Source organism: Trachemys scripta, chromosome 19 (assembly GCF_013100865.1).
Source record: "Trachemys scripta elegans isolate TJP31775 chromosome 19, CAS_Tse_1.0, whole genome shotgun sequence".
Classification (NCBI taxonomy): domain Eukaryota; kingdom Metazoa; phylum Chordata; order Testudines; family Emydidae; genus Trachemys; species Trachemys scripta.
In genome coordinates this window covers 2905654-2920967 of record NC_048316.1, presented here as the reverse complement: position 1 = coordinate 2920967, position 15314 = coordinate 2905654, and the positions used below count along the sequence as shown (strand labels likewise).

General features: G+C 40.7%; 1 protein-coding gene across 3 annotated transcripts in view; it reads left to right on the top strand.

The window, feature by feature from the left end:
- The window catches only part of AJAP1 (adherens junctions associated protein 1), a 117689-nt gene that overhangs the window by 92347 nt on the left and 10028 nt on the right, over positions 1-15314 (top strand). For 2 of the 3 annotated variants that reach the window (XM_034753226.1, XM_034753224.1), the window contains exons 4-5: positions 4388-4630; positions 6668-6799. In XM_034753226.1, the coding sequence (XP_034609117.1) occupies positions 4388-4630; positions 6668-6740 (316 nt within the window). In that variant the 3' untranslated portion in view covers positions 6741-6799. The remainder of the gene's footprint in view (positions 1-4387; positions 4631-6667; positions 6800-15314) is intronic. The other variant, XM_034753227.1, reaches the window with a different exon arrangement.

Genomic DNA, 15314 nt, shown 5'->3' with positions numbered 1-15314 from the left:
GGACAGAGTAATTTACTCTACTGCTCTGGGTTTCCCCACCAGGGTAATGCACCCTGCCCTGAATAGAATGACTTTATTGCTGAGTTACTGTCTGAACCGAAGCTATTCCTTTAAACACAAGACTGGCTCAGCATATAATAATTATATTTTCTGACCTTTTCTGTGGCTCTAGGGACTGAATGCATCTTCTGAGCCTCTTGAATGCATCCAGTTTTACATTCACCACATCCCCTAGAGTGCCCATACGCTTCTCTAGCCTAATTTGCTCTCATTTATTCCTCAACATCAGCTATGCACATAGTAAAATAGGTTAGTTCTTAGCTTCAGGCATTCCTGCCGTTACCTATTTTCCAAGAGAAATTGTCCTACTTTGAGGTCAGTTTTGCTGGATGTAATAATGCTATTGCACCCATGGGTAATCTGAAAAAAATGCAGCGTAACTCTGCTTCTCTTCTACACAGTTCTCGTCTACTGTAGTTTTTTTCCTCCCAGCAACTATATTCTCTAATAGCTTCAAAGCTTATCTGTCATATACTGTAATTTCCCGCAGGTGATCCCAGTATTCTCCTCAGGTGATTGGGTAAAATAAGATATTGACACTAGAAATATATTGAAAAGTCTGGTTATCAAGAATCCCCTTATTAAACAGGATTGAGAAGGCTCATCTTACGTCCTGTGTAGTTAAAATATACACACCTTCTCGCCCAATTGGGTATTGTTAGAGTCTTACAAAAATAAAATGGTTGAAAATGTTTGTAACGTTCTTAGAGGAAGTGTTTTTGTCAGCCCTGTAGCAGAGATATATACTTCCACATGCCATTAAAATATGTATTACAAGGCAAGAATTTCTCAAATCACTAGTGATTTTGGATGCCTCTGTTTCTAGGTTCCTAACGACTTCTTGGAGGGCATTGGTATTTCTTAGAGCTGGACAAATACTGCAAAACTTTCTGGGAGAATATTTACTCAAATTTATAAAGGAGTTTGCTTTGGACATGCAGGTAGCTCTCTTCTGTCCGCTTTCTGCAATTCAATTTTCCTGGCATGGATGCTCACAGAAAGAGGATGTCAGAGTTTCATGTACCAGCATTTGCAGAAAGCTAATTTTAAATTCACAACAGAAGTGCTTATTAGACCTGGCCAACTTTTTTGGATTTCAAAATATAGATGAAAAAAAAAATGATCAAAATTTCACATTTTGATGACAAAACTTGGAAAAAGGAGGAGAATCCATGGGATTTTTGCCCTCCCTCCTTTTTTCAACTAATTTAGCATCCGTTTAATTTTTAAAATATTGTTCAAAAACTCATCAATATTTCAATGAAAAAAAAACCAGGAAAACGTTCAACAAATATTTTTGCCATTTCCCTCCTCTCTTTCCTGACAAACTAGACTGTTATACACTCATCAAAACAGAAAACTGAAACAATACTACATGATTTATGTGACCAATGTCAACTAATTAGCACAGGTCAAATAGCAAGGCTTGGAGAGAACTGCTTGTGATCAGTCCAGTGTGGGGGAAAAAATCTGCCAAAACAAAACATTGTTGGATAATTTCAAACAACAGCTAAAATATCAGGAAATCTCACTCCGAGATATGCGCAAGAGCAAAACAGAGCCAAAATCCCTGTGGCATTGTGATCTATTTATGCAGCTCTAATCTTTGTCAAATTGTATTTTGAGCCCTTGTATATACCAAGGAAGGCAATGTGGTACAGTAACAAGAGTGGTAGGTAGGGAGATAATATGTGTAGATTGTGAACCCCTTCGTGCCACAGACTGACTGTGACTTTGGGCAAGTCATGTAACCACGCTGTGACTCAGTTGTCAGTTGTATGAAATGGGGTTAGTAGTTTACCCACTTTCTAAACCCTTTGAGATGAATGATTGCTCTGTGCAGTGCAAAGTTTATATTATCTGTGTAAATTCGCAATATGGGAACTGCTTACCGTCAACAGATGTCTATTTCAGTTTGAGAAATCAATGGAAACTGTACAGATCACCATTATGGGCGGACGTCTGGATGTACACAAGGGGCCAAACCAATCATTGGTGTAAGTGGGTGTAACTTTATTAACATCAGTGGGATTGCTCCTGCTTCTGCCAGCTGTGAATCTAGTTTAGAGAGTTATTGGATGGGATTTTCAAAAGCCTCTAACATACCTCGGTGTCTAATTCCCCTTGACTTTCAGTGGGACTTGATTGCCTAATTTCCTCAGGCATCTTTGAAATTCCCACTTGATACTTATCGCTAGCATTTTCGAGCCAACATGGAAAAAGTCAGGATCTTAATAAATCCATATTTTACTAAATAAAAGTGGCCAGATTTACCGCAGTGCCGAGCCCTCCAAAGTGCCGCTGAAGTCAATGCTCAATAGTTTTGCACATTACGTCATTTCTATTCAGGATTGAGGCAACTAGCTTTAGCACCTAAGTCTGAAACATTAGGCTTATTTAGAACAACATAAAAACAGCCAGACAACATCAGACCGGGGTCCATGTAGTCCAGTATTCTGGCTCCAGCAGTGGCCAGTAGCAGATGGTTTGGATGAATGCCCATAATGGACAATTATGGAATAATGTGCTCTCAAGGGAAAGGTTCTTATTCACCTGCATCAGCTAGCTTGTTTTCTTATGATCTGAAAGTAAAACAATATTCTATCAAGCGTAATATTCCCATTATCCATACAAATGCCTACACTCAAATTCACTGTTGGTGTAAATCCATTGAAATGGAATTATGCCAGCAAAGAATTTAGCCCCTAATCTTTTTCTGAATTCTACTAAGTTCTTCGCCTCAATTATATCTTTTGCAATGATGATATTTAAACCTTGGAAAGCCACAGTGGTTGCTATCGTAGGTATGGCATCACAAGTGTGAAAATGACCCCATGTCCTTTTAAAACTTCAGAACTAATTCTAACAATCCTGGGCTCTTTTGGAACTGGAAATACTAGAAATACAACTATTCTTGGCTGGACTAGGGTGTGGGAGAGATCAAGGATGAAATCCTGATCCCAATCAAGTCAGTCTGAGCTTTACCATTGACTTCAGTGGGGCCAGGATTTCACTCCAGGAGTGAAAATACATGAGTGTTTCAACCACATCAGGCAGGATAGTTAAAAGGCTGGTGGTGAGAGAAGGTCCCTCCAATGATTGTGCCAATGAAAAATACTGACACTAGCCTGTGGGAGGCTAATTTTTCAGTATTTCTAACTCAGCCCAAACCAAAGGGGCTGTAAGTCTCACAAGAAGCTTTTTCTTAGGGGATAGGGAAAACAACAGAGTTGAGCAAAGCACTCCAATGCTTATCCTGAAACTATAACTTTAGAGGTTAGCCTACCTCTAGATGTCAATATTCCTGATCAGTCTTAAGGATCCCCTCTCTCCCTTTTCTCTCTAGCCTTTCCTCCCATTATTGTTATTTGTAATAACAAATGGCTGTACATCTTTCTCTTCTTTATCCTCATGCACCTTCGGGTGCCTGGGCGTCCACCAGTTTCCACCATTTATTTTGATCTTGTGCTGGTCTGTTCAGGCTTCTGAGTATTGTGCTGATACATTGGATATGGTTCAGTCATTGATTCTGAAGCCTCATGTAATCACGCCTGACAACTCATGGGTGTGTTAGTCTACAGGGGAGATTCTATACTTCAGCCCCTTCCACCTACTGCAGCTCGCTATCTTTGGATTGTATGACCGTACATATGGTTCTCCAAATTGTCCAGGACATGTAATGTCTGTGTAGCAGGTGCCCTATTTTGTACCTATATAGATCTGGAAATACAGTACGTTTCTAGAAGGAAGAATAACATCCCATGTCAAACTCACGAGCTGCAGTAGGTGGAAGGGGCTGAAGTATAAAATCTCCCCTGTAGACTAACACACCAATGAGTTGTCAGGCGTGATTACATGAGGCTTCAGAATCAATGACTGAACCATATCCAATGTATCTGTACATGGTCTGTGAGAGAAGCACTGGGACATGTGGCAAATAATGGCAGGAACTTGTTCTCTGTACAACAGCTTCAAGGACACAAAAGGGTTAAGTTGATTGTTCTTGTTTAAAATCTTTGTGCAAAGAAAGCTCTAACTTCTTGCAAATATGGCTGCACCACTTATCTCAGTAATTCTTCTGAGAATAAATGGCTCACATTTAAAATTTAAATTTAAACATAAAAAATAAAATAAATAAAGGAAATTGATTGCTTGATTATGGCTGGTCTTTCCAAAGTGCTTGTGAATTATAATCTAATATTAAATTATGTATAATTAATGGTAGATAATGTAAGTTCCTCTCTCAAGGATATAGTTGCATTTTGGGTTGTGGTTTTTCTTTTTCTTTTCTCTTTCTTTCTTTCTTTAAAAAAAATTTAACACCCAGTTGTGTGCAAAGTGGAAACACACGGCGGAACAGCCACCAACGCAAAATCAATCAACAGGAAGAGAGTTGCCAGAACTTGACGGACTTCACCCCAGCCCGTGTGCCCAGTAACCTGGACATATTCACAGCCTACAATGAAACACTACAGTGCTCCCACGAGTGCGTCAGGACACCAATGCCAGTGTATACAGAGGAGATGTTACACTCGCCCGGTGATTATAAAACAACCTTCAATGGAAACAGGTAAGACAGGCCTTGAGCAGTCTCTTACTCGACAATCTCTCATGCACATTTACATTTAGAGGATTCAAATTTATTTGGGGTTCAAAAAAATCTCCTTAAGCTATTACACTCAAGTTATTATTTTGATATGTAACAGATATTCCAATTAATAATCAATATCGACAAAATCCAGTAGTGAAGGAAATTGACATCATTGGATTCCAATGGTTCTTTAAGCCATGATGTGCATTTTCCTTCCCAGATTTAACGAGTCAGTTAGAAACATTTGCCAGCTATGGGTCTGGTTTGGTTAGCACCATCTACTATGTAGAACCGGGAATATCAAACTTCTCCGTCTTCAAAATGAGGACAAATGATTACTCATGGCCTATGTGACCCATAGCCATAGCCCATCTATTATGTTTAATGCCTGTAAAATGGCAATTTTAAGTACTGCTTTTGTCCTTGCAATGCCAGCTAGGCTCACCTGGAACACATCTTGTTAAGCTGTGCTGTTGTGTAGTACCACACATTTTTCAACTCCCCTCTCCCTCTTCCAGCAAGGAAATTTACCTCAAATCTATCTTCCCGAATTTCTATGCTGCTTTTTTAAGTGGCATCTGGCAAGCTATTCAGATTTAAGTGACAATGTGATTAACACAAGAATAGGCTGCATGAATCCATTTTGTCTGGTATGAAATAATGATACATTAATAAGGGGGAGTTGACAGAATATGGAATTAAAGATTTGAGCCATCCTTCTATATGTCTATTGTCTGTGTGGAAAGTGAGGCTGATTGGAGAACTTGGTAAGTTACCTTTACCCACAAAGAAACACTAAAAATGTTAGCCTTCTAGTAAAGGGTTAATTGCATGGGGTGCTGGGTATGTTGCTAGTTTTGTTTATGTTTTTTAGGAGGAGGATTTTGACTATTGATTGGTGCAGAGATTTTCCAGAATTGCTCCGCACAGTAAATGTATGTTTGCTGTCAAAGCTAGAAAACAATTTATTGGAAGTGAAAAAATAATAACTCCCACCCCCCAAAACCTTCTTCAAATATATAACCATGTTGAACTCTAAGGGATATTTATTATAAAGTCCTTTATCCTAAGTGCATGAAGAGCAGAAATCTAAAGACAAACAATTATAATAAACATATTTTTAAATATCTTTGTGTGTGTGTGTGTGGAATTTTGCTAGCTGTCATATTCTGGGATTTCCTCCGATCTTGGGAGGCAGAGAATTGGCAAGGATTTTCAAACCATTTCATTGAGTGTATGTATATGTTAATTCTCACATGAACCCCAGCCACCAATGCTGGGGCACAAAGGGGGGGGGGAGATTTTTGTTCTGTTTTCCTGTCCTGTCTCTGCATGGTGCTGATCACTGTCAGTGTCTATTGTTTGCGCTGCTATTAATGCCGTCCATTGGTATATGAGCATTGGTTGGAAAGGGTTCATTGCTTTTTTGTCTTAAGGTAATGCTTTGTTGGAATATATTGGCCTCCACACTTTTCTCTGAAGCCTGGTTCAGTCTGAGCAGTCACATTATAAGTCACTAATAATGGCAAAGTCATATGTTCTCCCAGCAACAAACCAGCTGTCCCCCTTATGGACTGCATTTTTCCAGGTGACCAATCTCTATTTGTCATTGCAGTATCGGGACAACAATCATGCACTGCAGCTGGGAAAAACAGGAAAGTAGCTCAGGAGAAAAGGAGAGAGAAAAATATACTTAAAAAACACGGAGATACTGTGACTCATCTTTGGACTGTCTAAAACCCCCCAGATTTGCATCCTTAATTGGCTTAAGAGTTACCTTATTTCAATATTTTCCATTTCCACTGAAAACACATGGCATTAAAGTTCATCTTCTTTGTACAACCCTCAATTGCAAAGGCCAATAAACCCATTCAAAGCATTATTTTAGAGAATTTTTTTCCTCTTAAAAAACAAAACAAAACAACGAAACGCTAATTTTGGCAGCAGGCCTGATGAGGCTTGCTTGTTGTGTGTTACGTACCAGCACGCGCAAGCCCATTTTTCTGCTCGCTGCAGACCCTCTTCTTCTGATCGGCATCTAATTCCTGTGGCCTTTGTGTCTGAGAAATGGTTTGAAATCTCCTGCTGACTGGCCGAAGTCTGTTTTACTTCCTGGGGGCAGGGCAGACGCCATGTGTCTATTTCCTGGTACGTACCACTCTTACACATTTTTTTTTCCAACCACTCCACCTCACATAACTATGAACATTTCTGTGCATAGCGAGGTCTCCTTCACCATTGTATTCCCTGTGTGACGCTTACCGCTAGCTGATTCTTTTTTTAAACATTTGACTTGACCTAGGTGTCCTGTGCAGGGGACGGTAAATGTCTTCTAAGATAAAAGGGGGACTTGGTACCAAAATGGCTTTTCCATTTGGTGAATTAGAGGCGGGCGTGAACTGGAACTCAAGACCCATTCACCCCTGGATTTCCTGGAGTGATGGCCTCTGACTCTTTAGAGGGCCAAACTAGCACACCCAGATGAGAGCACACTTAACCTTTTAGAAGTTCACCTCTGGATCCAGACTTTGAGTCCCGTGTGGGAACATCTCTAGAACTGGTTTGCTTTCAGCAAATGTTGTGAACATCGGTGCTATTAAATGGCCTCCTTTTGTGATTAACTTTTTTGTTGCATGATGGAACTCCAGAGACTGCACGTGTTCTGTGCATAGTCCGTTGATAACCTAGAGCTGAAATGGCTGGGATTCTGGAATAAGCGACCTTGTCATGCTTCCACTGCAACAGTAGCGACAAACCCCTTCTTTACCTTGCAGGAAACCATATCTGCCATCACTTATTCTGTCTGGGGAGTCTTCAGAGCTTGGGGGCTGATACTCCCAAACTAGTAGAAAAAACATTGTTTTGCAGATCTCTCCCTCTCTCTTTTGTTGTTGTTGGTTTTTTTTGTTGTTGGCTTGTGCCATTTCCTCCTCCTTTTTTTTCTTGGGAAGGTGGCATTGCAGATAGCAGTGGGAGGAAAAGCAATTAGGATTAACTATGTGGCATTTTACTGTAGGGCAGCACTGCCAGTTTGAGCCATGCGCACAGGCAAATTAATTGGTCAGTTCCAAATCCCTGCTGTAATGAATCACATATTCACTCTAAATGAAATTTCCAACCTTCCCTAACTGTGACTTACTCGAAATAACCTTTTTAACATGATGCTCGGTTTTTGAACACAGAAATATAATTAGATTAGAATGGAAAGAGAATAAAAAGTTAATAGTCTCTGCTGTGGCTTGGTATGGTTTTGTCTGGGCAGGCAAGGTGAAATGTGCACCTAACTAAGTGCATTGATTAGGACGGGATATACCAAACAGCAAATATTTTATCAGGATTCGCATCAGAGTCTTTCTTCTTTGTCTGCAATGCTGTAATTATCATGCTGATTAAAGCTGCAAATGACACTCCTTTTGTAGTTGAAAATGAACATGGCAACCAAGAACCTGGTTTATGGCTGGAGGAGTTTCATTTTTGTTGTGGTAAAATCTCTGTACCAATCAGAGCCAGATGGATGCAGGGCTTTTCCATGACATTAGAAAGATAATATGATAAACACACTACACCTTGTAAGCTATCACACACCCCCTGACATGACTGGGACTCAGGTCAGTAATGGATAAAAGTTCTTTCCCTACATGTACAGAAATTCCTTTCCAGGGGGTGCAGGAGGTAAATGTCAACAGGCCGCCTCATTAATGAGGGGCATTTGAGTCGAATTATAAAGCTCCGAATCCCAGGATGTATCGATGCCCCAAGCACCTTATTTTCCAAAGCATGCTGCAGAATATTTCTGGAGGTGCACAGAGAGCTCTGGGGACTGCAGATGGATTAACCAGGATGGGTTTGACCTCTAGTTCAATTTTGCTGTGTTTAATACTCAAAGCAAGGATGGTTTAGTTCCATGTCCCTTTCTATCCAACCCTCCAAATTCTATGGGGATAGCAAGAGTCTACAGGTCTGGACTCTGTCTTTTTTTAAAAAAACATTTCAATAGTGTCGTGACGATTTAATCCCACACAACATGTAGGCTAGAGACCCTTCTAGGCTACTCTAGGGGCTACTCACAGACATAAGGTTCTGCAGGATCGGGACCTTAGCTGGACCAAACTGAATACTTTAAGGTTCACATGTCACTACCTAAGACAAAGTGTCCTTAGAACAAGGATTGGCTACATTGGCTTATTTGATTGGCTAACTTGGGAATTGTTACTTGTCATTCTACTGCGCTGTCACTGGACTGACCCTTCAAAATGCAATGAGAAATGGTGAGCTTGAGACTGGTTCCCAGCTCCTATTTCTAGGACTGTGTGTGGTGTAAAATGTATTTAGAAGTTCTTGCTGACTTCAATCTGCAGCCATCTGCTGCAGGTGTGAATATCTTCTTGGCTGGATTTGATAGTACCAGCAAAGCAGCCTGAAGCTGATTAAGTCGACTTTTACCAGCTGCATCTCAGGAGAGTTGGAAAGACTTGCTAGAGAGAGCAAAACCACTTACATACAGGGGTTGGATCCTGCATTCCTTTTCCCAGAGCATTTAAACCTCTTTCTCTGAGAGTTTGGGGTGTGTAAGAAAGGCAGGATTGGACTGACTGTAGCATGACCCAGGCCACCCACAGGGCATTGTTCAACATCCAGTGGTGAAAGTCTCCCTAAATCATAGTTTCGTTTATGTAATACTATCAATTATATCAGACTGAACATTTCTAGTACCTTTCCTCAGAGGAGCTCAAAGCATTTTACAAGTGTTAATTAATCACACCTCAGAGCACTCTTGATTAGTAGTTATTATCCCAATTCACAGATTTGGAAACTGAGCCACAGAGCGGGTATGTGGCTAGAGAGGGAAATGGTGAAGAGCCAAGAAGAGAACACATGGGTGTGTCTGCACAGAGCTTTTGTAAATTAACTGAAATCAGGTGAAACAACTAGTTCCGACTGAAAGTTAAAGGCAGCTGCTGAATACTAAAAAGACCACCAGCGGTGAAAAATTTGTGAGCAACTCAGAGGCTAAAATATATTCTCCTTAAACATTAGCTGAATATGAATAAGTTAGGACAATGAATAGTAATTGTGATCTGCTCACAGGGGATTTGCAAACCAAAAATTTGAAATTTGATGAATAGTTCATCCAGTTCCAATTACAAACCTGGAACGCAGGCCAAGTTTGTGACCTTCCGAGGTTTGCTAATTTAGGAGGAATTTCTGGGGACCCTGGAACAGACTACAATTTCCAGTGGACATCTTGAAAATGGCAGAGATTTTACATGGGTTTGACCTGGAACCAGACAAAACGTGGTTGATTTGGCTGAATTTCATTTTGATTCTTGGCCTTTGTTCAAAACTGAAATTCAGAGTATCTCGGAGATAGACACTGAATGGTATTGCACAAACTCCTGTGAATCAAAATTTGGTGTTTCACCTGGTTCCTGTCCTGAATTCTGGCTTCCTGCTGTGTTTGACTAAACAACATGGAATGAGATCATATACAATTCTGTAAGGCACATCAATTGCTGACCTAGTTTGCACCCAGGGGCCCTTCAGAATGCAATCTAAATATTACATACAGATTACAGAGCATTCATTAAATGCCATTTGTACATGGTTATGTAAGTGTTAAGAATTATTATTATTTAAATAACTATTTGGGATTCTAAAATGCTAGCAGTATTGTAGGGCTGACACTGTCCCAGCTTTCACACGGAGTAGGTAGAAGTCACAGCACTTTACGGTAATTCTCTGCTTTGAATTCCCTGCTGCTGTGATGCCCTCATTCTGCCTAACAGCAGCACATTTTTGTATTAATATTAACAGATAATGAGTCATCATAAAATATCCCGGCTTGTCTTCTGAAGAATAACAGCATTGCATATACAGACCTGTTACACGAGATGAAGTATTCTAAAGAATCCAGTTAATTAAGACTTCAGTGCTTTCTATGGGTGAAAGCTGATATTTCTGTAGTCCCCTTCCAGCCAGAGAATTGAACAGTTTGCATTAAAAAACATCAAACAAATTACAGACGACCTGTTTTTTCTGGCTACAGATAAAAAAAAATGAGAAAGGTGCAAAGGGTAAATTGGGCTCCCAACTCCCTAAGAACAAGTTCTTGATAGTCTTTGACTTTCTCTTTTAGGAGATATTTTGCACTTGGGCAACCAGGGCACAGAGAGAACATAGACCAGAACAAATGTACTGTGCCAGCCACGTGCTGTTTGGCTCCAGTCCTGCCAGGGGCAGAGCACTCAGGCTGTGCTGAACAGAACAGCCTGGCTCATGTGCTTAAATGCTTTACTGGATCATGGCAAGCTGTCCAGCACCTTGCAGGCTGAAACCCTTATTGACCAAGGACATCTACCAGTAGCTTGTGGTCTTAAACTAAAGAACAAGCGAGCTTAAATTAGAAGCGTTTAAAAAAACAACAACCAGAGAATCATCTTCTTCTAAGAGTAATAGCACTTTCAAGTATCAGAGGGGTAGCCATGTTAATCTGAATCTGTAAAAAGCAACAGAGGGTCCTGTGGCACTTTGCCTTGCATCTGAAAAAGTGAGGTTCTTACCCACGAAAGCTTATGCTCCCAGTACTTCTGTTAGTCTCAAAGGTGCCACAGGCCCCTCTGTTGCATAGCACTTTCAGAGTCCCACGGAAAGGTCATTGAGAAACCATCGGGAAGTCATCTGCACTGCATGACAAATCAGTTCCTAACACTCAGGTAGAGATCTAAGTCAGTTCTACACCAGCAGCTTTTGTCAGGGCAGCACTATCAGTGATTTGTGGTGACATGACAACAGCACTAGCCCTAGTATAAACACAGTTACACCAGCATAAAATTGCTTTTGCTGGTATAGATTATTTTGCTCAGGGCACCGGTATAAATTATGCCAGCAAAAGCAGTAGGTTAGACACAGTTATACCAGTGTAAAAACATAAGGATAGCCATACTGGGTCAGACCAATGGTCCACGTGGCCCATTATCCTGTCTTCTGACGGTGGCTGTGCCCAGATACTTCAGAGGGAATGAACAGAACAGGGCAATTTATTGAGTGACCCACCCCCTGTCATCCAGTCCCAGCTTCTGGCACTCAGAGGTTTAGGGACACCCAGAGCATGAGGTTGTGTCCTTGACTGTCTTGGCTAATTGCCATTGATGGACCTGTCCTCCATGAACTTCTCTCATTCTTATTTGAACCAGTTATATTTTTGGCCTTCACAACATCCCCTGGCAACAAGTTCCACTGATTGTCTGTGCATTGTGTGAAGAAGTATTTCCCTGTTTGTTTTAAAGCTACTCCCTATTAATTTCATTGGGTGACGCCTGGTTCTTATATTATGTGAAGGGGTAAATAACACTTCCCTATTCACTTTCTCCACACCATTCAGAATTTTATAGACCTCTATCATATCCCCCCTTAGTTGTCTCTTTTCTAAATCAAACAGTCCCAGTTTTTTTAATCTCTCCTCATATGAAAGCTGTTCCATCCACCCAATCATTTTTGTTGCCCTTCTCTGTACTTTTTCCAATTCTAATCTATCTTTTTTTTGGTAGGGGGTGACCAGAAGTGCATGCGGTATTTAAGGTGTGCGTTTGAATGATGTCAGTATGATATTAGCATTAGAGGAAAGCGGTGAATATCATCTCTCTCCTGATAGAAACAAAGAAAAGGAAAGCAAACAAGTATCTTAATCCTCAGTAAATACTTAAGGTAAATATAGAGGGCCACATTTTTGCCCTCGGTTATAACTGTCATGGGTTTGCCCAGTTGTAACAGAGGGCAGAAATTATAGTGTAGTGTGTGTTTAGCATGGGGTGCCTGTTTCATAAAGGCCTGTGATGGGACACTAGATAGGGTGGGATCTGAGTTATTACAGATAATTCTTTCCTGGGTGTCTGGCTGGTGAGCCTTGCCCACATGCTCAGGGTTTAGCTGATAGCCGTATTTGGGGTCGGGAAGGAATTTTCCTCCAGGGCAGATTGGCAGAGGTCCTGAGGGGTTTTCCCCTTCCCCTGCAACATGGGGCACAGGTCACTTGCTGGAGGATTCTCTGCACCTTGAAGTCTTTAAACCACAAGTTGAGGACTTCAGTAGCTCAGACATAGGTCAGGGGTTTGTTACAGGAGTGGGTGGGTGAGATTCTGTGGCCTGTGTTGTGCAGGAGGTCAGACTAGATGATCATAATGGTCCCTTCTGACCCTAAAGTCTGTGAGTCAAAGAAAGACTAGTCTTGCAGTGAAGGTACTAGACTGGCCTCCCAGAAACTTGGGTTCAAGTTCCAGCCCTTACAGAAGTCTCTGTTTGCCTCAGTTCTCCCTTATTAAATGGTCGTGATGATGATATGTCCTTTGTCTAGCTTGTCTATTTAGGATGTAAGCTCTATGGGGGTAGGGATTGTCTCTTACAATGATTTTGTTTAGCATCCAGCACAATGCTCAGACCTCTACATGCTACAATAATTAATAAGAAGGAAGGTGTTTGAGGACTTGTTCCTCTCCATTCACCTTAGTCAGAGTAATCATTACGGAGGAAAGACCCTTTTGATTTAATAAGATACTTATCTAAAAGACAATAATTATCAATTAATTGTGAAGATTTAATTAATGTTTAATAACTAAATGAGATATATATCTCTTACATGGCAGTTAAGCCTCTATAAATATATTTTAATTATGATGTAGTATTTATTTAACATACAATCTTGTCTTCTTAAATCTAAATTAAATGCATATTTGAAGCATTTAAAGTGTTATGAAAATTTCACTCACGCACACACACATGCACTCATTACATGTCATGTTTGCACACATATGCACTCTCAATTACATGCAAAAATTACATATGCACATGCCCCACAGACCATACGAAAAGGTGTGCATACATCATGTCTACACATACACATACATAGGTAGTCACCTTATGCATGGAAAACCCACCACTAAGCACAAATCATATATTCACACATAGACATAAATAACAGCCCACACATATATGTGCATATAGGCAAAAACACACATGCATACCGTATATATGCAGCACATACATGCACATCCAAACACTAACATGCTCATTAATAGAAGCAACAATTTCCATATAGAAGATTTAAAGAATATTATGTTGTGAGCGAGCTTTAAGAAAAGGACAAATAAACAGCTAAAGAGAAATTTGTGTTTAACCAATTTTCTATGGATTCCTTTAGAGCATTTAAACTTTAGAAAATCGTGTTAATGCTCATATTCTTCTTCGCATTTGCCAAGCCACTCAATATGGTGCTTAGTCTGAATGTGAAAGGGTCTAGAATTCAAGGATGATCAGAAATAAATTATATTTTGGAAAACATATTTACGAGATAAAGTGTAAAATAAGAGCAGCTAAGCTGCTGAGTCATTCGCACTGTTCTCGAGAAGCATCTCTACCCACACATCTTTCCCCCAAAACACACTCGAGTTTTAGGTGAGCCATACAAATCTGAAGATTTTCAAGAGATGTTTAAGTAGATAAGCCAATCTGAAATGCTTATTTAAAAACAATGAATGTGCTAGATCAGTCTCATAACAGAAATATGCAATAGTACTGCTAGTGATGTGTGACCATTAACAAGATTTGAAGATCCAGGAATTTGCTGGGTAGAACAATCTGGGTACGTGCCAGGCCACAGAGGACCTAGTTATGGGTCCCTGGTTCTAGATTCAGTTTTGCCCCTGAACACGGTACCCTCAAAAGTAGATGGCAATGGCCCCCTAAGTCACTGTTCATCAATTGAGTACAGTTGGTGCAGTAGCATTTTGCCCACATTCCCTCTAACCTGGCCCCTCATGGCAGGGATTGCAGAGTTAAGTGAGGTAGGAACTGACTGCCCGGGAGATTCAGCTGCTTTCAAGATCCTTTGGACCAGAAGAGAAGTGCAAAAGGGCCGGCTTGCCATTGAGCGGCTGGCCCCAAAGTCTGGGGGTATTTTAAGAACATTATCCAAAATATCCCAACTTCTTGGTTTTGTAAAGTTGGGTTGGAAAGCACATGGCAATATGCATCCCTATTGAGACCTTCCAGTGTTTACTGCTTCTGGTGTGACTAGCAAAACCACCAGAAAAGATTTTCTTAAGGTATTTTAATAGTCGTGTAATTGCTGCTGCATGGTGGCTCTCCGTCAAACATCAGGGCTTCGGGTCCCTCATTTTGGTAAAGGTCCCCAGGCAAGCAGTGAATTTGTTAACTCCTGGCCGGCAGGCTTAGCCTATCCATGTACATCAAGCTGACTGTGTGGTTGTGTATTTACAATATGGATTTTTCTGCTCAGCAAGCTCGACTAAATGAGAAGCACCTGATGCTCTTCCTCATGTTACCCTGCAACCCTTCCTCATAACTGTGGGCTTTTGTAGCTTTCCAGCCAACCAGTAAGATATTAATGGGCTCAGTTTACTCATACAGTAATGAGTCTAGCAGCCAGGTTACTTTGTCCTTCCCAGGAGGAGTCTAGTATGAACGAAACTGGAAAGTGAGTTAATGCTCTGTAGTGTATACAGAGAAAAGCTACCGCAGGCAAACAAATGAAGTGGCATACATTTTGGATGCAACAGTTTTAACTGACGCAGGAGCTCAGCATGTCATGTCTGTGTGATGTTTAGTGATTCATTTTGTAGTAAGACTAAATGTCCCAGTCTGGGTGATA